General features: G+C 40.0%; 1 protein-coding gene across 2 annotated transcripts in view; it reads left to right on the plus strand.

Moving 5' to 3' along the window:
• Nucleotides 1-15,137, plus strand: part of LOC144612722 (endogenous retrovirus group K member 6 Env polyprotein-like) — a 48,600-nt gene extending 33,463 nt beyond the window's left edge. The window contains exons 2-4 of one of the 2 annotated variants that reach the window (XM_078451705.2): nucleotides 5,956-6,145; nucleotides 6,940-7,047; nucleotides 11,876-15,137. In XM_078451705.2, the coding sequence (XP_078307831.2) occupies nucleotides 12,212-14,179 (1,968 nt within the window). In that variant the 5' untranslated portion in view covers nucleotides 5,956-6,145; nucleotides 6,940-7,047; nucleotides 11,876-12,211 and the 3' untranslated portion in view covers nucleotides 14,180-15,137. The remainder of the gene's footprint in view (nucleotides 1-5,955; nucleotides 6,146-6,939; nucleotides 7,048-11,875) is intronic. The other variant, XM_081796417.1, reaches the window with a different exon arrangement.
• The last annotated feature ends 10,787 nt before the right edge of the window (nucleotides 15,138-25,924 follow it).

The raw sequence follows: 25,924 nt of genomic DNA on the forward strand, positions 1-25,924 counted from the left end.
ATCTACATATTCAATGCAATCCCTATCAAAGTAACACCACCATTCTTCACAGAGCTAGAACAAATAATCTTAAAATTTGTGTGGAACCAGAAAAGACCCCGAATAGCCAAAGCAATCTTGAAAAAGAAAACCAAAGCAGGAGGCATCACAATCCCAGACTTCAAGCTATACTACAAAGCTGTAATCATCAAGACAGTATGGTACTGGCACAAGAACAGACACTCAGATCAATGGAACAGAATAGAGAACCCAGAAATGGACCCACAAACTTATGGCCAACTAATCTTTGACAAATCAGGAAAGAATATCCAATGGAATAAAGACGGTCTCTTCAGCAAGTGGTGCTGGGAAAACTGGACAGCAACATGCAGAAGAATGAACCTGGATTGCTTTCTTACACCATACACAAAAATAACTCAAAATGGATGAAAGACCTCAATGTAAGACAGGAAGCCATCAAAATCATCAAGGAGAACGGAGGCAAAAAACTCTTTGATCTTGCCCGCAGCAACTTTTTTTTCCCCCAATATATGGAATTTATTGTCAAAATGGTTTCCATACAACACCCAGTGCTCATCCCAAAAGGTGACCTCCTCAATACCCATCACCCACCCTCCCCTCCCTCCCACCCCCCAACAACCCTCAGTTTGTTCTCAGTTTTTAAGAGTCTCTTATGCTTTGGCTCTCTCCCACTCTAACCTCTTTTTTTTTTCTTCCCCTCCCCCATGGGTTTCTGTTAAGTTTCTCAGGATCCACATAAGAGTGAAAACATATGGTATCTGTCTTTCTCTGTATGGCTTATTTCACTTAGCATCACACTCTCCAGTTCCATCCATGTTGCTACAGAGGGCCATATCTCATTCTTTCTCATTGCCACGTAGTACTCCATTGTGTATATAAACCACAATTTCTTTATCCATTCATCAGTTGATGGACATTTAGGCTCTTTCCATAATTTAGCTATTGTTGAGAGTGCTGCTATAAACATTGGGGTACAAGTGCCCCCATGCATCAGTACTCCTGTATCCCTTGGGTAAATTCCTAGCAGTGCTACTGCTGGGTCATAGGGTAGATCTATTTTAATTTTTTGAGGAACCTCCACACTGTTTTCCAGAGTGGCTGCACCAATTTGCATTCCCACCAACAGTGCAAGAGGGTTCCCGTTTCTCCACATCCTTAGCACAGTGAAGCATCCTTCTGCACAGTGAAGGAAACAATCAGCAAAACTAAAAGCCAACTGACAGAATGGGAGAAGATATTTGCAAATGACATATCAGATAAAGGGTTAGTATCCAAAATCTATAAAGAACTTATCAAACTCAACACCCAAAAAACAAATAACCCAGGGAAGAAATGGGAAAAAGACATGAATAGACAGTTCTCCAAGGAAGACATCCAGATGGCCAACTGACACATGAAAAAATGCTCAACATCACTCATCATCAGGGAAATACAAATCAAAACCACACACCTGTCAGAATGGGTAACATTAACAACTCAGGCAACAACAGATGTTGGAGAAAGAGGATCCCTTTTGCATTGTTGGTGGCAATGCAAGCTGGTGCATCCACTCTGGAAAACAGTATGAAGGTTCCTCAAAAAATTAAACATAGAACTACCCTACAGCCCAGCAATCGCACTACTAGGCATTTATTCATGGGATACAGGTGTGCTGTTTCAAAGGGACACATGCACCCCCATGTTTTTAGCAGCACTATCAACAATAGCCAAAGTATGGAAAGAGCCCAAATGTCCATCGATGGATGAATGGATAAAGAAGATGTGGTATATATATACAATGGAGTATTACTCAGCAATCAAAAAGAATAAAATCTTGCCATTTGCAACTACGTGGATGGAACTGGAGGCTATTATGCTAAGTGAAATTAGAGAAAGACAAAAATCATATGACTTCACTCATATGAGAACTTTAAGAGACAAGACAGATGAACATAAGGGAAGGGAAACAAAAATAATATAAAAACAGGGAGGGGGACAACACAGAAGAGACTCATAAATATGGAGAACAAACTGAGTGTTACTGGAGGGGTTGTGGGAGGGAGAATAGGCTAAATGGGTAAGGAGCACTAAGGAATCTACTCCTGAAATCATTGTTGCACTATATGCTAACAAATTTGGATGTAAATTTTAAAAAATAAAAAATAAAATGGGGCACCTGGGTGGCTCAGTCGGTTGAGCATCTGACTTTGGCTCAGGTTATGATCTCGCGGTTCATGAGTTCGAGCCCCATCTCAGGCTCTGTGCTGACAGCTCAGAGCCCGGAGCCTGCTTCAGATTCTGTGTCTCGCTCTCTCTCTGCCCTCCCATGCTCATACTCTGTCTCTCTCTGTCTCAAAAATAAATAAAACATTAAATTTTTTTTTAAAATAAAAAATAAAATTAAAAAAATAAATAAAATAAATAAATGGTAATACATTCCATGCAAAAAAAAAAAGAATTTTTTCATCATCGTTTCTTTTACTACTCTATTATACTCTAGTGTACCGATAAATGATTATTTCTTATTCTAATCCTCATGTATCTGTAGTGACAACTGTATTTTCTGTGAATGTTCTTTTGAATTTCCTTGGTTGCAATATTTCTGATAAATATTCTACTTTATTCTCTCAACAACTCAGACTCATCTAATATTTAACCAAACTGCTGTGTAATAAACTGAGTTTAAAAAAAAAAAGAGGTCTTTCCTGACCATCCTGTCCCATATTGCCCCTCCATGTAGACTTAACACAATAAGAACATATATATTTATATTTCTTCTTCTTATTCTTCAAATAAAATTAAAATCTGTACAGGAAGAAATCTGATCTCATTCTTTGCTACCAAGTTTCCAGCAACAAGGACAGTGTATAGAACAAAGTAGGAACACAATAAATGCTTCCTTATTGGAATTTTTAATGAAGCAAATCAGAAGGTTTTTCTACGAGCTCACTGGCTTTAGCTCACTTTCATGGAGATTCTAATGAGAGCAAAGTACCTAGGTGTTGCAGTATACCTTATAGACTAGCATATCCAGATCCTACAAAGTCAATGAGCATGGTTTAATGTAAAGAGCATCTGATGCTTGGCACGTATAAAACGCCATAAGAAAAACAGAGGACACCTTACTAAGTTTCACAGGTGGAAAATGACAACATAGAAGCAGTATCAAACACCCAGCCACAATTCTACCTAGGGATCTCAGAAATTCTGTTTCCCTCAGCATAGAAAAAATAGGCAGGAATGTGTGTGATGTTAATGTTCCTCTTAGAAAATATTTTAACCGTTGCTGAGATCCCTTGAATTAGCTGTGATTTACACATCTTCAAAACAAGTAAGAAGTGAGATGCAGTTACAACCTTTCATGAAGGCTTGTAAAAGTATGTTTTGTTTTGTTTTACCCATTCCTTTCTCGCCATACTCCTGTTCATTAAGACCAGATTTCACCTGCCTGGCCCATACCTAGTTATAAATTAGCAGAGTCTTAGCACTTACTGGCTATACAACTCCAAAGGGCAGGTATTTCTGTTTGTTTTAGTCACTGCTGTATCTTCTGAGCCTTAAACATATCCCTAAAGCCAGGAATGTAATATGTACTTAATAAATAATTATTGAATAAATTATCTGTTCCTCAGACTATTTTAAGGTCTTGATACAATTACAATATCATCAGCTAGTTTAACTTCTTTAGGGAGTCATGACTGTTGAACAGTCAGAAATCAAAGTTTTATTCTGTGTAGCATGCCTTTTTTCTTATCTACTGCACTGGTGGGCAACATAGAAGCAAATGGAGATTTTCTTACACTAGGAGATAGAATTAGAATTGTGAATAAACCAAATTTATGTGAAATAGTTTGAGTGGTTAGATGATAAATAAAGTTGGACATCCCTGAAACAGAGGAAACGCCATGCTGTATCTTAGGGCATTTACAATTCTACAAGTCTAATTTTATAGCCCATGGGATTTTGGGACTATCTGTTGTCACTGTTATGTTCCTTTTCCCCCTCCCCTTGCATGTTTCCCTCTGGGCTCTACAGTACAGTCTGAAACCAAGGGCATCTGGATGTGGTGTGTGCCTCACCCCTCCAAATGAACCACACCCTGGTCCTTCTGGTCACTGAGGGACTGGGGTATGTAAAAAAGGTAAAGCAGAAAGTCACAGACATATTTTTTTTTCCTCTTGGTTTCTTCTTATCTCTTCATGATCCCTTGTAATTTAACTGCTGTCATCTATTCCTGAAATATTTAGATCCAGCTGCATGGAATGAGACATACTTTGGTCCTTTTGAAATTCATTTCTAAAGTCAGATAATGTGGAATATTAGGCAGGATCTTCTTTTATTTCTGAGCCCTGGAGTGAATAATTTCATCCATTTTAATAAACCTTTATTGAGAAGTTGAATCACATGGTCTTGGCTGAGTACTATAGATATTACTGAATGAAGGTTAGGTCCTGCCCTTAAAGAGCCTTCAGCCCAATCGAGAAGACAATGTATACGCAGTTCAGTATAATGCCAAGTAATCAGTGCTTTGTTGTAGGTAAGCAAGGTGGGTTTCCTGGAAAGGAGATTTTGCTACAGACCCTGACAGGCAAGAGTTTTATTCACATGGACTATGGATTGTCTTTATATTATGGGTAAAATGAATGATCTCTCTTTCTGTCTCTTTGCCATCTTTTCTCTCTCCCTCTCCCCCTCCTTTCTTGTCTCCTTCACTCTTTGCTTGGAGATTAAGTTGGAAGCAATGCCTACATTCTTGTAGGTCTCCATCTCTGCCCAAGAGAAGGTAGACATTTTGTACTTCCTTGTAATGTGACATATCAAAGATCTAGTCTTGGTGTCAAAACCTATTATTGTTTTTCTCAAGTTCAGCTTCCTCCATTCTTCATTTGTTACTCTTAAAATAATTAGTTTGAGAGACTGGGTATATCAATGATATTTTCTTTTACAATTTCCCATATTCCAGGTTTAAGATTTCAGCATTTGCATTTCTTCAAGGGTTTTCAAGAACATATCAGGTTTTATATACTGTTTACACTACAACTAAATATCGGCTTCTGCAATAATTTAGGTAACACAAGAACAATTTTGCCTGTCTTCGAGGTTCTTCATCAGCCTGTGTACGATCTGGCTTTGGTGACAAATCTTCTACACCCACCCTCCACTCTGTGCCAGTCAGACCTAGTCATTCTCTGCTTCCTGCATTCTAGCTCTCATTTTTCTTCTGCAGCTCTTTCTGCTTGCATGCTTCTTTCGTTTCTTCAAGTCCAGATTCTACAAACCTTTTAACACCCAGCACAATAGTTCTAGAGGTTTTATACAGTGCTCATGCTCTTTCTCTGACTCCAATAGACTTTGTGTCTCTTTGACAGATTCATTATTTTTATTCAGTATGACGGTTATTGGTTTCACTGCTTAGATTCACCGCTAATACATAAACTCTTTGAATATATGGTCATTGGTCATCTTTGCTGCATTTGTTTTGCACATGTTTGTAAATGCCATGAGACAATCCTCTTGAACGTAGCAATTGTCATATTAATTTTGCTTTTCTGTAACTAAGAAAGATATGCAATATTTAGTAGTAATCCATAAATATTTAATTTAATTGGATTTATTTTGAGCATTCAATTGTGACTAGCATAGCATGTATTTGTAGTGTACTTTTTGTTAAATGAGCATATGTATCACTTATTATCTAACAACTAATTCCATCCTATTTGCGAAAAAAAAGGCACTTGGAGGAAAGTATCATCTTTTATAGATGAAGAAACTGAGGTCACAAGAGATGTCAATATGGTTGCCAAAACTGAACTTTGCCCTGAATTCTGTTTTGAAGGGTGTTTTTTGTACCAACACCGTACTATCTGAAATAATAAGTAAAAAATAAATGAATAAATAACTGAATGTGTTTCTGAAGAGAAGACTGCTAAGTGCTTGCTCGAATATGTTTTCTAGGGTGATCCTAAGAATGACTGTGGATCTTTGCACTGGCCATGCTTCTAAGCAGCATGTTAGTCTACAGCAGCATGAATACCATCAACAGTAATGCCTTGAAGAGACTGAGTACCCTTCCCAGTTTTATTGAGAAATTGATGGGAATGGAGACCAAATTGGATTCCCCTTTCTTGTGGCTGAATTTCCTTTGGTAAAGCAGAGGGGACCCAGGGCAAAAGAGAATGTTTATGGTAATTGTTTCTGAGGGAAATGTGGAAATTCTGGATAGGAAATTCCTTTTCCTTAGCCAAGTCCTAGTTATATGACAGAGCTCATAGAACTAATCGGGGCAAAGTCCTCCCCAAGAGAGGATGGAGTAGAAGATGCCACAGAGTTGGTGAATTTCTTCCCAGACTTCATCTGGGCCATTGTGGGGGGCCGGGCCCCGGTGCCAGGCTGAGACCGGGTCGAGCAATGTTCCCCGTTGACTCAAGCCAACCCGGTGGTCCCCCCTCCCATTCATGTGGGAGGCCGGCCCCGGCGCCAGGCTGAGACCGGGTCGAGCAACGTTCCCTGTTGACTCAAGCCAACCCGGTCGTTCCCCCTCCCATTCCCCCACTCTCAAGGGCATACGAAAGCCTCGTCAAGGCTGAGAAAGTTAATTCCTGAAGCCTGTGGTCTGCAGGTGTTGGCAGTAATGCTACCTCCCTTTTTCTACCCCGAGTCAGATAGAAACAAACATGGGAATTGTGTTTTGCTAGCAATCTTATCAACAAGGTCTTGTGACCCGTCTAGAAAATGCAAGAAACACAGAACTAAATGTTTTGGTGGGCAGCAATTATGTGAAACCTGTTTATTCTTAGAATGACCTAACCCATAAGAGTCTGGTTATAAAAGATTGTGTACAGCAACAATAAAGCCGTCACTTGGGCCATCAGCCCAGGGGACCCTCCTGTTCCCAAACTTTCTCTTCTCTCTTTTTTTCTTGCATTCCCCTACCCTCAGGACCCTGACCTCGGTGTTTGTCGCGCCGGCCGCGACAAGTGGCGTCTGAACAGGGACCTGAGACAACAAGGAGGAAAGTGAAAGCGGACCGCGTGGCGTCTAATTCAGGTAGGGGAACTGTGCCAGCAGCACAGACAACGGGAGTAAAACTATGGGACAGAAACAGTCTATGGAACAGGGATATTTTATAACTGCCTTGCAGGCTCTTATGAAGGAGAAGGGAATTAAGGTTTCTCAGTCAGCCCTTAGGGAATTTTTTGACATAGTGCGTGATTATTGCCCGTGGTTTCCAGACGGGGGTACAGTTGATTTAAAGGATTGGCAGCGAGTTGGTCAGGAACTTAAAAATCAAATGAAGATTCGTGGAGCTGCGGTTCCAGGGACTTTGTGGTCTACTTGGACCTGTATTAAGGAGGTCCTTGATCTGCAGGATTCTATTGAAATAGTTTCTCTTAGCTCGGAAGCAGCCCAACCCTTAGTGACTTCAGATGCTCCTGTCCCTCCAGAAACTACTTTCAATGCCCTTTCGGGACAGTCATGGGTGCCTTCACCTTTACCTCCTCTCTCCCTCCTAGAACAGTTATCTGTGCAAGATCCAGAAAATAATGATTACTTTCCTTTTGGGGATCAGGGAGATGATGGGCCGTATTTGGAAGATCAGAGGAAGCCTGCCTTCTTGGCCCCTCTGGTCCAGAAGGTACCTTTAAAACGACCTTCTTTTCAGGCACAAGATAGAGGCTTACCTCGGATGGCTTTCCCTATTACTCAGAATCAACAGTCCACTGAACCTTACCCCGTTATGGGAGCTACTCCTTTGCAGCGGACTCTGTATCAAGCAACACAGTATGGGGAAGACACCTCTGCTTTTCACACTTACCCTGTTATTCAGCAGGGGGGACAGAGAGTGTACTCCGCCCTAAGTTTTAAATTGCTGAAAGATTTGAAATCCTCTGCAGCCCAGTATGGTCCAACAGCTCCCTTTACCCTGTCTATGCTTGATAATTTGAGCAGGGAGGCATTATGCCCAGGAGATTGGAAGGTCATTGCTCAGGCTTGAGTGTGGGAGATAACCTCTTGTGGAAAGCAGAATTTGCAGAGAATGCTGAAAAACAGGCTATGTATAATAAAAGAACTAACATACCAGTAGATTTTAACATGCTCACAGGTACAGGACAATATTATGATGTGGGCCTCCAGCTAAATTATCCTGAAATTGCATATAATCAAATTAATACCTGTGCCATTACAGCTTGGAAAAAACTCCCCTCCACAGGGGGCAGAACTGAGGAATTGTCTAAAATTAGGCAAGGGCCAGATGAGAAGTACCAGGATTTCGTTGGGCGCCTTTTGACTGCAGTCAGTCGTATCATTACTGATGGGGAGGCAGGTACCATTATTGTAAAACAACTGGCTTATGAAAATGCTAATTCTGCATGTCAGGCAGCCATTCGTCCTTGGAAAAATCAGGGTACCTTGGAGGATTATATCAGACTATGTGCTGAGATTGGACCATCTTATATTCAGGGCATTACTTTGGCAGCCGCCTTAAAGGGAATAGACCCCTTACAGGTGCATGCCCAGCTTCAGGCTAAAAACGTAAGAACTAATCCAAGGAAGTTGGGTGGAATAGTGTGTTTCAAATGTGGCCAAAAGGGCCATATGAAGGCCCAATGTCATAGTACAAAAATAATTCCAACCACCCCCGGTTTGCCAAGTGGCCCTAACATTAATAATAAGCCGGCAATTATTTGTCCCAGATGTAGACGGGGGTATCACTGGGTCAATGAATGCCGCTCTAAAACTGATTGTAATGGCAAACCTCTTCAGGGAAACTGGGAGCGGGGCCAGCCACAGGCCCCTCAAACAATTGCGGCAATGTTCCCACAGGCGCCTTCTCACCCATTGTGTCCAACACTGGAGACCTCCCAGGTATTAGCCAACTACACCGCGGCACCCCCACCAGTGCAGGACTAGATCTTGCCCCAGCTCAGTCCGTTTACCTCGAAGGAGGACAGCCCCCTAAAGCCATCCCCACAGGGATATGGGGGCCTCTACCCAGGAATACTTGGGGGTTATTATTGGGAAGATCCAGCTGGACTCTTAAGGGATTGATGATCTATCCTGGAGTTATTGATGAAGATTACACTGGAGAAATAAAAATTTTGGCCAGCTTAACTATGGGAACTTTGGTGCTTGAGCCCAAGACTCCCATAGCACAATTGATCTTGATACCCTGGATATCCTCCAATAATAAGGCTGTTAAACCTTATCGGGGAAATCAGGGGTTCGGCTCCACAGATCTTTATTGGGCTAAAGTGATCTCTGTAGAAAAGCCCATGCTTACATTGCATATCCAAGGAGTCCCTTTTGAGGGACTAGTGGATACAGGTGCAGATGTCTCAGTTATTGCTCAAAAAAATTGGCCTGTCACATGGCCTACTCAAGTGACTAATATTCCAATTAAAGGTGTTGGTTATGCCTCTGCTCCGTTGCAAAGCTCTGATTATTTACATTGGAGACTGCCTGATGGTATGACTGGAACTTTTCAGCCTTTTGTTTTGAATATAGATCTTAATCTCTGGGGCAGGGACATATTAACTGCAATGAATTTGACTCTGGAGACTAAGGCAGTCCCGATTCAAAAACAGACTAATCTTGCTATGCACCTTATGAAGGAAATGGGCTATATTGAGGGGAAAGGCTTAGGGAAGGAGTTGCAAGGGAATCCTGAGCCATATGTCCCCGAGCCTAAAAGAGACCATTTCAGATTGGGTTTTTCCTAGGGCCATTGGAAACTCCCCACGCTATGCCTCTCCAGTGGATGACTTCCACTCCAGTGTGGGTTAACCAATGGCCCTTACCTACTGTTAAGAGGGAGGCTGCTGCTCACCTCATAGAGGAACAACTGCAATTAGGTCATTTAGTTCCCTCCACCAGTCCCTGGAACACCCCAATCTTTGTGATTAGAAAAAAGTCAAATAAATGGAGGTTGCTGCAAGATTTGAGAGCAATTAATGCTGTCATGAAGCCCATGGGGGCTTTGCAACCTGGCCTCCCTTCCCCATCGGCCATTCCTTTACAATATCAATTACTAGTTTTGGATTTAAAAGATTGTTTTTTTACCATTCCGTTGGCCTCTGGCGACGGAGAACATTTTGCATTCTCCCTGCCTTCCACTAACTTACAGGAACCTGCTAAGCGGTATCAGTGGCAGGTCTTACCCAAGGCATGGCTAACAGTCCGACTTTATGTCAAGAGTTTGTGGCCAGAGCAATTGCCCCTTTTAGACAGAGTTTTCCCCATGTATATTGCATCCATTATATGGATGACTTACTTTTGGCTGCTGAAACTGAGGAATTATTACAGGAGGCTTTTATTTCTCTCCAAAGATGCCTTAAAGCATATAATTTGATTGTTGCCCCTGAGAAAGTTCAAAGGGAAGCACCTTTTGAATACCTAGGGTATCTCATCTCCAAATCAACTGTCCGACCTCAGAAAGTATCAATTAGAACCGGACATTTGACTACTCTAAATGATTTTCAGAAATTATTAGGAGATATAAACTGGATTAGAAATACACTAGGAGTCACCACAGAACAATTACTGCCTTTGTTTAATATTCTAAAAGGAGATAGTTCTCCAGTGTCCTCGTGAAGTCTCACTCAAGAAGCTAAAGAAGCTATAAGACATATAGAACAGGCCATTCAGCAGGCCCAAGTCACTAGAATTGACCCTTCTCAGCCTTTGTATCTAATAATATTAAAACCTCAGGTCATCCCCTTTGCAATTCTGTGGCAATCTCATGGTCCACTTGAATGGCTACATTTAGCCTTATACTCTCTGCATGTCATTAATCCTTTGCTATCTATGGTTTGTCTTCTCATCATTAGAGGAAGATCCCGAGCTGTTCAGCTCTTTGGACACGATCCAGAATTTATTGCATGTGCCTTTCTGACACAGAAGCTGGTGGACGCTGCTTTTGCTCAGTCCATCGAATGGCAACTTGCCTTGGCTAATTTTACAGGTCAAATTAAATTTCATTTACCTTCTGATTCTTTAATACAAGGTTTCAGTCTTATAGATATTTTGCCCTATAATCCTATTGTTTGTCAGCCGACTGAAGATGCTGCTTCCATTTTTGTGGATGCTAGTAAAGAGGGTAAAATTGCAGTGTATTATGTCACTTCTCAACATAAAAATTTGATCACTTTAAATTATACGACTAAATCTGTCCAAAGGGCCGAGCTTTATGCTGTACAGGTAGCCCTAAAAACTTACCCAGAGTCTATAAATGTCTATTCTGACAGTCAATACATTGTCAAAGCCGTGTTGCAACTTCCCACTGCCTTTATACTGACAGCAGATGAAGAACTTTATCATCTATTTCATGCTATACAAAAACTTCTTAATTCACGGCACAGTCCAATTTCTATTTCCCACATTCAAGCTCACACCGACCTGCCTGGTCCCCTAGTTGCTGGGAATCGGATAGCCAATGCCACAACCCATTTATTGCAAGTTCTGCCCATTACCACTCCTTTGGAAACAGCCAAAAGGAGTCATGATAATTTTCATCAGAATGCAGCAGCCCTTTGACGAGAACTCAAAATATCTCGTGAAGCGGCCAGACAAATTGTTAAACAGTGCGGCATCTGTCCACAATTCTTCCCACAGCCGGTCTATGCCATTAATCCCCGAGATCTTCAGCCCAATGATTTGTGGCAAATGGACGTCACCCAATATTTACCTTTTGGGAAATTGCAATATATACATGTGTCTGTAGATACTTGCTCAGGCTATATACATGCTTCAGCCCACTCAGGAAAAGCATTTGTTGATGTTCAAAATCACCTATTTTCTGCCTTTGCAGCAATGGGCAAACCTCATAAAATAAAAACTGACAATGGTAGTGCTTATACTTCTAAATCTTTTGCAGAATTTTGCCGCCGATTCCAAATTGAGCATACAACTGGCATTGCTTATAATTCCACAGGACAGGCTATTGTTGAGCGAGCTCATCTGACTCTAAAACAGTATCTGCAAAAACTTAAAGAAGGGGAGATATTAAAGGGAAAGATAAAGTATTCCCCACATGTGCATCTCACTCTTGTGTTGTATGTTTTAAATTTTTTAAATGTCAATGAAGCAGGGATGACTGCCACAGAGCGTCGCTGGGGAAGGAGTCAAGAACCTCTCTTGATGGCTAGATGGAAAGATATGCCAGAAGGCATTTGGCGAGGCCCAGACCCAGTCCTTCGAAAAGGGCGAGGGTATGCTTGTGTTTTTCCACAGGATGAGGAAGCGCCACGCTGGATCCCACTTTGGCTCCTCAGAGACATTACGGTTGCGCCAAAAAATGGCCAAATTGACAGTGACGGAGCCCCCCCAGAAGCGACAACGGCGGAGTCATAAGGCGGGTACACCCACCTGGGGACAGATAAAGAACCTGTTGACCCAGGCCACTGATGTAGTGATGGCCTCAGGTAGAGAGGTAACGGCCACACATGTCTTCCTGGCATGCCTGTGCATTCTCACTACAGCCGGGGAGTCTGCTCTCTATTGGACATATATGGTAGGTCCTCCTACAGTACAACCTGTAACATGGAGAGACCCCACACCCAAAGTATACACCAACCTCACCTTTATGGGAGGGGAAGATGCAGGGTTTTTGCCCACTGTGTCGGCCTCTATAAATTGGACGGCACTCTCTGCAGGAGTACCCATCTGCCTGCAAAGGGAGTCTACGCCGTACAAACTTGCTTATGGGTGTTTGGGTACGAAACCAGTAGGGCGGTCTATTACTTATACATTGTGGCAAAATGGCAAGCGTCCTTCTGAATGGGTACCCCGCTCTGTTGCCGCTTATTGGCAAAAGAGAGAATTATTAGGAGAATGGATGTTTTTTGGACCACATGATCCCCCTCAGAATCTTCCTATATGTCCCTCAGCTGGTCAAGGCCTTACTGGGGACTCACCTTGGGGTATATGTGCCCAATCCTCTTCTTTGAGGATGACTCCTAAAGACATAAACTATACCATTACAGATTATTCCCGAAAGGCCCGGCTAGCTCAGTCGGTAGAGCATGAGACTCTTGATCCCAGGGTCGTGGATCCACCTCCTAGTGAGGTACAAGTACACCACAAGATTATCCCACAAACCATTTTGCAATCCCCTGAAGGAAGAATTCATTCTGATCTTTGGAAATTATATGCTACCTTTGATAAAATATATACTAATGACAGTTTTAGTTTTCCAGAATATTATGTTTCTCCAGTTCTGCAATTGCGTGCCTATGTTCCTCCACCCTACTATCTGATTGTTGGAGATGGGACCATTACTCCAGTGAAAGAAGATGGTCATCAGTTATACCGGCTGACGTGTCCTGCTTGTGCTTTGACCAATTGTCTACCAGTAGATGGACCCTCTAGAAGTGGAATGAAGGTTTATCTGGTCTTACAACCTCCCTATTGGATGTTGCCAGTACATGTTACAGGACCTTGGTATCCTAATTATGAGATGCAATTGGCCTTAGAAATCAGTAAACGGCTGCGCAGGACCAAACGGTTTCTTGGACTCTTAATTGCTGGACTCATAGCAGCAGTGACTGTAATTGCCTCTGCAACTGTATCTGTAATATCCTTACATGAAAGTGCCCAAATGGCATCCCATGTAAATGAATTGGCTCATAATGTATCCAAGGTGTTTGTCACTCAAGAACGAATAGATCGTAAATTGGAAGCCCAATTAGAGGCACTACAAGAAGCATTAATGTATCTTGGTGATCAGTTTGCTGTTTTGCGTACCAGACTTTCTTTAATTTGTCATGATGCATATAAGCATATCTGTGTTACCCCTTTAGAGTATACCAATGTGACATGGGGACAAGTGTGTCGTCATTTACAAGGGGTTTGGCATGATGCTAATACTAGCTTAGACCTCTTACAGCTACAAGAAGAGATAAATGCTGTTGCAAGTAGCTCACTCAGTTTCTCTGACCCTGGAGATCTCGCTGAAACCATACTGCACCAACTTAATGGGTTTAATCCATTTAATATTCTTCAGCATTCCTTTTGGATCTTTATTGGAATTGTTTCTGTAATATCTGTTATACTTGTCTTGCTGTGTTATTTCTGGAGATGGGGTCTTACTGCCTTTACCACATACCAAGCCAGGATGCACATGTTGCAATTACAAACAATAGGGGGACATGTGGGGGGCCGGGCCCCGGTGCCAGGCTGAGACCGGGTCGAGCAATGTTCCCCGTTGACTCAAGCCAACCCGGTGGTCCCCCCTCCCATTCATGTGGGAGGCCGGCCCCGGCGCCAGGCTGAGACCGGGTCGAGCAACGTTCCCTGTTGACTCAAGCCAACCCGGTCGTTCCCCCTCCCATTCCCCCACTCTCAAGGGCATACGAAAGCCTCGTCAAGGCTGAGAAAGTTAATTCCTGAAGCCTGTGGTCTGCAGGTGTTGGCAGTAATGCTACCTCCCTTTTTCTACCCCGAGTCAGATAGAAACAAACATGGGAATTGTGTTTTGCTAGCAATCTTATCAACAAGGTCTTGTGACCCGTCTAGAAAATGCAAGAAACACAGAACTAAATGTTTTGGTGGGCAGCAATTATGTGAAACCTGTTTATTCTTAGAATGACCTAACCCATAAGAGTCTGGTTATAAAAGATTGTGTACAGCAACAATAAAGCCGTCACTTGGGCCATCAGCCCAGGGGACCCTCCTGTTCCCAAACTTTCTCTTCTCTCTTTTTTTCTTGCATTCCCCTACCCTCAGGACCCTGACCTCGGTGTTTGTCGCGCCGGCCGCGACAGGCCATATAGGATTTTTACCCTTGAGCTGAAGTAAATGATCATCTTATCACTGAAGATGAGTACCTGGAGAATGCATTGAAGCTGACTCCAGGAATCGGAGTAAGGTCTGGATAGTGGATGTTCAGTGGAGGGTGGGAGTACCTAAACAGTGCCCATCTTCTCTGGGTTTGCATTTGTGTTTGAGACTGGATCAAACCACAGAAATGGTGACTAGGTTGTTATTCCTTGATAAATTCTAGGAACTATAATTAAGCACATCCAAAAAGAACAGGGCTTAATATAGACCAAAAGTATTCAAAACTAATTTGCACTTAAGATAATTTGTACCTTAACATCCAGATGCAATGGGTAGTAAAACTTCAAAGATCAGACAATTGTGTTCCTTATTACATTTCTTCCTTTTTGTGTTAAGGAAAACAATAAACCATATAATTATTAGGCTTAAAATCATAATAAAGAACATATTTCCCCTAGTTCTTACTCTTCTCAAGGAAGGACATAACTTTCCAGTACTTAGTCAGTTGTATCTTATATGAAAAGTGACTTTTATACCCTTATTAGACCTGACAATCTGCTTTCAGCCCATACTTTTCATTATTTCTGATAATAGCTAGATCTTCATGTTACTTTCCCCATCATATCATCCTTTTTATTCTAACATATTTATTCACTTTGTCAATATTTTAAATTAATAAATTATTTTAATGAATTACATTTAAGTGACAAAACCAACATGTTTATGAGGTAGTGGTGAGTTCTTTCAGTAAGATTTAGGTTTCAGGTAGTCTTTAGAGTTTCTACTTAAAAATAGCTAATCTTATTTGTAGAATGTGAATAAGAATTTGCATCCATCAGTGAAGCTTTCCTTAACTGAACAAGGTATCATATGTCCTATGTTAATCATTACTCCATTATCTTTGTTGGTAAGCTCCTCTTTTTTTTGTTACTACAATGTACTTCCAACATGGGCTGAAGTAGGCCAGAAATTGTTATTTGACCATTATTCATGAAATCATTCATGCAATAAACATCCAATAAACCAGGTACCATATTTGGTTTTGTGGAAACCAGACACAGTTTCTTTACCTGGAGCAGATGTTTCCTAAAACATCTCCCCAGTGAAAGGATATTCCACACTCATGAAGCAGGAGAAAAAATAGTGTTAGAATGTCCATACTAACCAAAACAGTCTACAGATTCAATCCATATCAAAATACCAACAGCATGTTCCACAGAACAAGAACAAATAATCCTGAAATTGTATGGAACCACAACAGACCGCAAATAGCCAAAGCAATCTTGAAAAAGAAAAACAAAGCTGAAGGTGTCACAATCCCAGATTTCAACATATACTATAAAGCTGTAGACGCCAAAACAGTATGGAACTGGCACAAAGAACAGTTCTGTTGATCTTTGTATGATCAATAGAACAGAATAGGAGCCGAGAAATAAACCCACACTTATGCAGCCAATTAATCTACAACAAAGAAGGCAAGAATATTATTGCAATGGGAAAAAGACAGTCTCTTCAACAAATGGTGCTGAGAAAGTTGGACAGCTATGTGTAAAAGAATGAAACTGGACCACTTTCTCAGCCCATACACAAAAATAAACTCAAAATGGATTAAAGACCTAAACGTGAGACGTGAAACCATAAAATTCCTAGGAGAAAAAACAGACAGCAATCTCTTTGACATTAGCCATAGAAACATTTTTCTAGATGTGTCTCCTTTGGCAAGTGAAACAAAAGCAAAATTAAACTATGGAAACTACACCAAAATAAAAATCTTTTGCATGGTGAATAAAACCATCAACAAAACAAAATGACAACCCACTGAATGGGAGAAGATATTTGCAAATGACATATCTAATAAAGGGTTAATATCTAAAACATATAAATAACTTATACAACTCAACACCAAAAATAGTCCAAGTAAAAATGGGCAGAAGACATGAATAGACATTTTTCCAAAGAAGACATACAGATGGCCAGCAGACACAGGACAGGATGCTTAACATCACTTATCATCAGAGAAATGAAAATCAAAACTTTGAAAGATATCACCTCACACCTGTCAGAATGGCTAAGGTCAAAACACAAGAAAAAATATTGACGAGAATGTGAAGAAAAAGGAACCCTGGTGCACTGTTTGTGGGAGTGCAAACTGGTACAGCTACTGTGGAAAACAGTATGGAGGTTCCTCAAAAAATTAAAAATAAAATTACCCTAGTAATTCCACTACTGGGTATTTACCCAAAGAAAATGAAAACACTAATTTGAAAAGATGCATGCATCTGTATGTTTATTGTAGCATTATTTACAATAACCAAAATATGGAAGCAACCCAAGTGTTTATACCAAATTGTCTTTATTTGCAAGTTTAAATGGAAATGCTTATGGTGCTTTAAAAATTGGGTAGTACAGAGGAAGAGTAGCAAAGAAGAACCACATTTGCTCCATATGAATCCCTCTTCTAAAAGCTACAGTAATTAGTCCAGTGCAGCACAGGTCCTAACAAGACAGACAAAGCTATAAAACCATTTCCACAGTCTAGAGGTAGAAATTAATACTTTTAGGAACTATTTATCTCAAAGGTTTTCAAGTCTGTGGGAAATAATGAACTGTCCAATAAACTGTCTAAGACAACTTGATAGCCACTTAGAGAAAACAGAGATTAGATCTCATGTTTATCATAGCAAAGCAAATTCCAGATGTACTATAGATGAAGATTGAAACCATAAAATTTAGAAATCTGAATTCTTTTTTAAAAATCGAAATGTGGAAGTTCTAAGCATGACAAAAAAACCAGATGACCTAAAACATATACAAAACTACATAAAACTGAATCCTTTATGTCAAAAAAAGTCAAAAGATAAACAACACTCTGAAAACCTATTTTCAAACTATCATAGAAAAAGAGCTAATCTAAGCAATATAAAAGAGATACAACTCAGGGCGCCTGGGTGGCTCAGTCGGCTGAGAGTACAACTTCAGCTCAGATCATGATCTCGCGGTTTGTGAGTTCAAGCCCCGCGTCGGGCTCTGTGCTAACAGCTCGGAGCCTGGAGCCTGCTTTGGATTCTGTGTCTCCCTCTCTCTCTCTGCCCCTCCCCTGCTCACACTCTGTCTCTCCCTCTCTCTCAAAAATAAATAAACGTTAAAAAAAATTAAAAAAAAAGAGATACAACTCAGTATGTGAGTAGTTAACAGAAAATTAAATGAGTAAATAAATAAGTGATATTCAGCCTTACTCACAATTATAGAAGTGAAACTAAAACTTCTCAGATTGACAAGGATCAATAAATTTGATAGCAAATTGTGCTAGAAAGTTATGGGAAAAAGAGCCTCTCTCACATAGCAATGTAAATTGTAAAATTTCTGTTGAGAGTGTGTCCTATTATTTCTTATATTTTAATGTAGTTGTGCCTTGATACGGCATGTTCATTTTTAGAAAAATACATATGCAAAGTTCTACACACACACAAACACAAATGAGGTCCATTGAGGCATTGCTTTTAATGGAAATATTGGTAATATAAATGTAAATTTTTATAAATATAAGTGAGAATATAAAGTAATGCATATATGTGGTGGAATTCTGGGTAACTGATAATTTGACAACAAAGTTTATATATACTAATATAGAAAAATACTCAAGTTATACTTTAAGGTGAAAACAATGAGATGCAACAGTATGTTGTATACAGTGTATGCAGTATGGTTTATATGGAAAAATTCATGAAAACTAGTAACATCGGTTCCTTCTGGGGAGAACTGGATGAGATCAGGAATCGGAGGGAAATATGAATTTTGTAAGGAAAGCTTGTATTACCTATTCATAAATAAGAAAAAAATGTAAACCATAATGCTACTAAAAACTAACAGGAATGTGAAATTGACCACTAATGATATAAATTTCTCATTGCTCTTAGAAATGACAACAAGCAACTCAATGAGGGGTTTAAGGCTAAGAATCAGAGTACTAGAAAATACCACAATTTCACCCTAATCTTGTTTTCACCTTGGCCTTGCTTTTTAAATTCTTACATTCACTTTGAAACAAAGGTATAAAGTTTCCGGTGACCCTCTAAAATCTCAGCTGGAGTGGCCTCTATTTTCTATCTCTGAATTACAGCTTTAAGGAATTAAAAGCAGAATTACCAAAAAACAAGAACATGCTGGTGAGAGGAATCCCATCACCCTTAAAACATTCAGTAGCAGCATCTCTGCTATATGTCAGTGCGGATGAGACAACCTGCTATCACAGAACTGGACTGTTGGTATTGCTGGGGATGAGAGATGCTGACGCATGGAGGACATGTGTTAGCACTTGAACAACAGAAGCTAAGCTGGTGCAGGGACAGTGGAGCAGCAAGGTTGGAGTGACAGCCTGCTAGGCTTGACCATGAAGAACTCAGTAGATGATGAATAGAACGTGATCAAGAGGGATAGGGAGAAAACAATGAAGTCACGAATGGTTTGTGAAGAAGCTATTGATTTAGAGCTCCATTAAAGTGTTACAATCCCTAACCTTATTCTGAGCCAGTTTCAGACCCTGAACTCATCACGTGGGGAAAAAGCCAGGTCCTCAGGAAGAAGGGCCCTGAAACTCCAGATCAAGAATAATGAAAATACTTCCTCCTGCCCTTCCTTTAGCAGACCACTGACAATTTACTCAGGTATTTATGCATTGGGGAAATGGGAATACTGAAACATTTAAAAACTCGTGACTCAGGATCCAGCTTGGCATTGATACCAAGATACTAGGGAGACTCATAGAGCTTGTTAAAGTAGAACACATGGGTCCAGGTGATAAAGAGAGTCCTTCTTTAATACAACTAAGTGGCATCCAGTATTTGTTTCCAATTAGGTAGTAAAGTTCATCTGAGTACAGGGACCATTTTTCAGAGTATGTTTAAGTGCTCAGTGTGCTAAATAAGCTTCTACTATTAAGACAAAAGGATAATGCATACTAAATTTCAACTGTAAGAATTCCATGAGTTTTTCAAATGTCGAAGGAGGTAATAGATGCTTTGCATTTTAGATACCAGATTAAGGTCTCCAAGGTGATTTAAAGGCTAGCGGAACAAAAGGAACTTTTCTGGTGAAGTCTCCCCTGTGACCTTGGGTGTCACGGTATCTGTGCCTCTATTAGGATGTTAATACATCTGCTCTAGAGATTTTAAACTGCTCTTTCCAGCTGTGACTTCAAGTATTTAGAAGGAAGAGTGGCTTTATCTTTATAAGAGAGAAATCATACAGTAATGAATATGTGGCCAATAAACTGGAGAGTTTAATGGAAAAGAAAGCTATTCTATAGAACTATCTGTTCCCACTGAGAGCCTGAATCAAATAGATGTTCTAATTCCTCAGACTAGAGATACCCTATGTGGTAGGCTGAATAATGGCTCTCCAAAGATGTTCACATATAATTTCCAGAGCTTGTAAATATGGTCCCATGGGGAAAGGACTTGGCAGATGTGATTAACTTAAGGGTTTTGAGATGGGTACACGATTCAAGTGGGCCCAGTGTAATCAGAAGGTCCTTTAAGAAGGAGGCAAGGAGGATAAAAGTCAGGAAAAAGGGGACCAGACAGAGGGTTGGGAGGTACTAAACTATTGTCTTTGAAAGTGCAGGATGAGCCAAAGAATAGAATGTGCCTTCATAAGCTGTAAAAGGTAAGGAAAAATTCTGAGAGTTTTGAAAAAGAAAGCATCCCTGTCCATCCATTTTTTTAAAAATTTTTTTTAATGTTTATTTATTTTTGAGACAGAGAGAGACAGAGCATGAACAGGGGAGGGGCAGAGAAAGAGGGAGACACAGAATCCGAAACAGGCTCCAGGCTCTGAGCAGTCAGCACAGAGCCCGACGCGGGGCTCGAACTCACGGACCGCGAGATCATGACCTGAGCTGAAGTCAGACACTTAACCAACCAAGCCACCCAGGCGCCCCTGTCCATCCATTTTTGACTTCTAGTTCCCAGAACTACAAAAGAATAAATGTGTTATTTTAAGCCACTTATTTTGTGGCAATTTGTTATAGCAACAGTAGGAAACCAACACACCATGACTTCAAGAACAAAAAGAAAAAAATACTTTGTATTTAATGAATAATTTCTTAATAAATAATTTTTATACATATAATTTTCATACACATGAACTGTTAGATTCATTTATTTGGACTGTCTGCTCAGTTTGCATTCTATACCTATTATTGTCCAGGCCCTATGATGAAAGGAAGAAACAAGACAGCTAAACTTCTTTTTTTCATGGAGCTTAGACTATACAGGGACCTTTAAAATAGATGATATACCAGGGGTACCTGGGTGGCTCAGTCGGTTAAGCATCTGACTCTTGACTTTAGCTCAGATCATGATCCCAGGGTTGTGGGATCTAGTCCCACATGGGACTCCATGCTGAGCACGGAGCCTGCTTGGGATTCTCTTACTCTCTCACCCCCTCTGCCCCTCTCTCCTGCTTGTGCATGCTCTCTCTCTAGAAAATAAAAAATAAAGAAATAAAATAAAAATAATATAGATGATATTATATAGGTAATAATAAGTGATTTTTTTTTTCCTTTTCTGGCTAGTGATTGAGATCTGTTGGACTAGGAACCAAGCGTTTTTCCTTACGTTTACCTTTAACCTAATTTATATTTCCTGGAAATAAAATCACATGCTTCTTCAAGAGATATTCATTTTTGAGTCCTAAGAATCTAACATATTAACATTAAGGCACAGTAATGCCCAGGGTGAATGGTAATTGAAAGAATGAATAAACAGATGAGTGGTTGCATGAATGAATAAGGGTAACATTTGTTTATCATTTCAAGGGGCAATAAATATCTTTTCTGTGATTCATTTCCAAAAGAGTAAAGACTTTTACTGAGAATGTTGTTCTTGGATCTGATGGAAACAAACCACTGACAGGCTCCCAAGTAACAGGATTGAATCGACAGTCTGATGCAAGGCTCTAGATGACTGGAAGGACAAACACAATGTACAAATCCCCTCACAGAGCAGGGCTTGGGCTTTATAGCTCTGAGTTCCAAAGTCCCAGAGTCAGGCTAGTGCCAAAGGTTTCCAACCTTAAGTAAACACTCCCAGTGGCTTTCTGTCTTAAGCCTGAGTGATTATCTTGCTTGCCTCAGTTAATATCTGGAAGCAGGCTCATCTTCTCCAATGCTCCCTCTCTCGCAAGACAGGCCCCATGTGGTGTCACAGTCTGCAGAGGCCCAGGCCTCTGGGCCTCCTACCACCACCTTGTTCACTTGTCTCTCCAGCCTTAGCTTGTTGTTCCTCCACACGGTTACTTAGCCCTGGTTTGCTTCGTGAGCTGCTCCTGCTTCAAATGTCCAAATGAACTGTCCAAATGAACTGTGTTTCCACAAATGAAAGTGATTTCTGTTTTCGTGACTATACCATGACTGATATATCAATTCTGGAATGTTCTTGGAAGTGTGGTTTCAAAACTGTTATTTGAATTGAATTCTTCTTACTTCAGACAATATGATCCTTTCTCCTGGACACTTTTTTTGTGTGCCCACTTATCCCAGGCTGGACTGAATATTATTCCATTCTTGGGCCTGTTGACTGATCCAGGGAAATGTCCTTGATCAAACATGAATTAATAAATCCCTTCCCTAATATATTTGGACTAGAAAAGGCCCCAGTCACTCTCTGTTCCTGTTGTCTGTTTAAATACAGGAAATGCAGTCTATCAGTGGCTACGTTTTTGATAAAGTCAAGAGACTATCTTGGGGCAAAAGAATAATTTCTTTTGTGAATAAGGAGTTTTGCTTCTTTCTTAAAATCTTCATGCCACTTTTCCTCTTGCCTTATTGCACTGACTAGGACTTCCAATATGACCCAAGGATCTCTAGTGTTAGGTTTAATCAAAGTGGTAGAGAAAAACTCATTTTTTCTCTGATAAAAGATGAAGAATGTTCAATAGTTCACTGTGGTATAGAATATTCATTTCAGATTTTCAGTGATACCATTTATCCAATTTAGAAACCATTCTTTTCCAATTTTGCCTACACATTTTCATTCTTGCTTAGTTAAGATTGTGTTGACTTTTGTCAAATATTTTTTCTTCCTTATTCTCTTAATTTTGTGAATTGCATTTATTGATTTTTAAATGGGAAATCAATCTTGTTTTGAGAAAATCCCACTTGGTCATGATATAGTACACTCAATTTATGTTGCTATTTTCCACTTGCAAATGTTTTGTTAAGGATTTTTATATGTATGTTCTTTAGAGGCTTGATGTCTAATTTTATTTCCTTATAATGTTCTCATCATAATTACGGGTCATCATAATTAGGTTTATGCTGGCCCCATAAAATAATTTGTGAAGTGCTTGCAAAATTTTTCTGAAAAAAAACCAGTATGTGACTCTTTTTGTTTTTCCTTCAATATTTGATAATATTCACCAATAAATGTAATTTCATTAAGCTGTTTTCCTGAGAAGGTTTTTAAGTATGAAGTTAACATTAGTTAACATATGTTAACTTCAAACGTTCTCTTTTTTTTAATGTTTGTTTATTTATTTATTTATTTATTTATTTAGAGAGATAGACAGCATGAGTGAGGGAGGGGCAGAGGGAGAGGGAGAGAGAGAATTCCAAGACTCCCAATTGTCAGCACACAACCCAATGTGGGGCTTGAATCCATGAACTGTGAGATCGTGACCTGAGCCGAAATCAACAGACACTTCAACCGACTGAGTTACCCAGGCGCCCCTTGTTCTTTCTCTTTTTGGCATTTTTTAAGCTGGAATTTTCAAGGAATCTATTTTATCTAGGTTTTCAACTGTAATGGCATAAAGATGCTCACAAAATTTCTCTGTTAGGTTCACACTTGTGTGGGATATCTCATGATATGTTTCACTTTTATCCCTAATATTGATGATTTGTGTTTTCTCTACTTTTTCTTGACCATCTAAAGTTCTAAATTCTAATTCTTAACCACTCTGAATTTATAAATATTTTCAAATAAGAAAATTTGAAGTTTTTTAAATTTTGTCTTTTGCCTCCATGTTTTCTATTTTATAATTTTCTTTCTTCTACATGGATTGCATTTAATTTCCTCTTATTTCTTAGGACATAAGTTGGATCGGTAATTTTAACCTTTTTACATCTTAAATCTTAAAATTACCAATTTTTTATAATTGCTGCTTTAATTATAATCCTCAAATAATGATCTACTTTATTTTTGAAATATTTTCTAAATCACCCCTGTGATTTTATTTTTATCTCTAAAGTTATATAGGTGTGCTTGCTTAATTTCCAAATATTTGGCACTTTATAGATTTTTGAAATTCATTTTGAATCTAATTTTCTTATGTTAGAGAATGTATTCTGTATGATTTTAATCCTTTGAAATGTATTGGGTGTTGCTTTCTGTTCCAAAAGATGATTTATCATCATGAAATGCATATCTGTTCTTCCGTCTGAACAATGCAATTCTAACCAAGGTCATCAAACAGACAAAAACTTATATATTTGGAGCAAATATCACAATGTCTATTTCTTGCCTGATTGATATTCAGAGGGTATGAAGTGGTTTCTTGTAAAGGAAATATTGGGGAATGGGTTTAAGAGGGAAATTAACAATTTCTATTGCCATATTTATAAACTCTGTTTTCTTGCTCTATAGCCTCCTGCCCAAGATATTCTAATCCAGGCATTGATTGATTGATTGATTGATTGAGTCATTCATTCATTCATTTTGAGAGAAAGAGAGAAAGAGCATGCAGATGGGGGAGGGTCAGAGAGAGAGGGAGAGAGTCCCAAGCAGGCTCTACCTTGTCAGCGTGGATCCTGACTTGGGGCTCCATTTCACGAATGCTTAACTGCCTGAGCCACGCAGGTGCCCCTAATTGAGACTTTTAAAGTAACAGAATAACTACTGTGTTCCTCTTTCCAGAATATGTGCCAAAGCATGCCAAGATACAGTATTTTTGTGTCCTTTGTGATTTCGCTGAATACCTCCAAAAGACATGGTATACTTTTGCACACTCATGGTGCTTCTCCTTGAATTTATTTCTCTTTTTTTTTGTAAGGATTGGGAAGGGGAGAAAAGAGACATTAGAAGTTTCTTTTACTTTCCATCTGTTGGTCTCCAAGCACTCCCTAGAAACGAGTTGAGACCCTACAGGCCCTAAGGACAAGGCTTGCACAGCAACTCCTGAAAAACTTCATTTAGCTACATCTTTTAGGTGACTGCTTTTTAGTGGACACTTGGTGGCAGTCCTTTGCCAATACTGCCGTGGTTCCTGGAAAATGATAGGGGAGGAAGAGGGAGGGCAGTGGTCCCAGTTGTGCTTGCAGGAAGGAGGTGACTGGTGGCAAGAACTGGGTGTTTCTTCAACTAAGATGACAAACATTTATCACCTTTGTTTTCATCCGTAGGCTTAAGAAGCCATTCCCTGCAAAACAGGAAAAGATCATTCTCTGCCCTTGATGCTACTACACGCAACTATTTTTTAAATGGTTGAATTCAGGGGCGTCTGCGTGTCTCAGTCTGTTAAGCGTCTGACTCTTGATTTTGGCTCAGGTCATGATCTCAGGATTCGTGGGTTCAAGCCCCACGTCCACCCTAACAGTACAGAGCCTGCTTGGGATTCTCTCTGTCTGTCTGTCTCTCTCTCTCTGTTTCTCTCTGCCCCTCCTTTACCCTCTCTCTCTCAAAAATAAATAAATAGACTTAAAAAAGATAAAATAAGTGGTTGAATTCAACTTCTGGAATGGCATCAAATTTCACAGACCCATTACTCAGCAAATCAATCATGCTGGCACAAATTGTTTAAAAAGCAACCATTTAAAGTCTCTGGAAATTGCCCTAGGGATATATAGCAAATAAATAATTATTCCAGAAATTGTACTCAATTTTGGAAAGAACAGAGTCCACAGCACTTGAGCCACACCCACACCCTCCCCCACTCCTCCCAGCTCAGCAGGAATCTACACTTTTGGTAGGCGTGGCCAAGAAAACAAGGATCTCTCTACCCTCAGCTTCCAGTCAAGGGACAACATACCACACTGGGAAGGACAGACCACCAGCATTTTTCATCATTGTCGGCTCTGAGTTGCAGAGGCTAATTTCCTGGTGAGTGCAGTCAAGAAGCAAGGGGCTTCCTTTCTCATTCATTGGATAAA

This window comes from Panthera onca, chromosome C1, assembly GCF_046562875.1.
Source record: "Panthera onca isolate mPanOnc1 chromosome C1, mPanOnc1 haplotype 2, whole genome shotgun sequence".
Lineage (NCBI taxonomy): Eukaryota > Metazoa > Chordata > Mammalia > Carnivora > Felidae > Panthera > Panthera onca.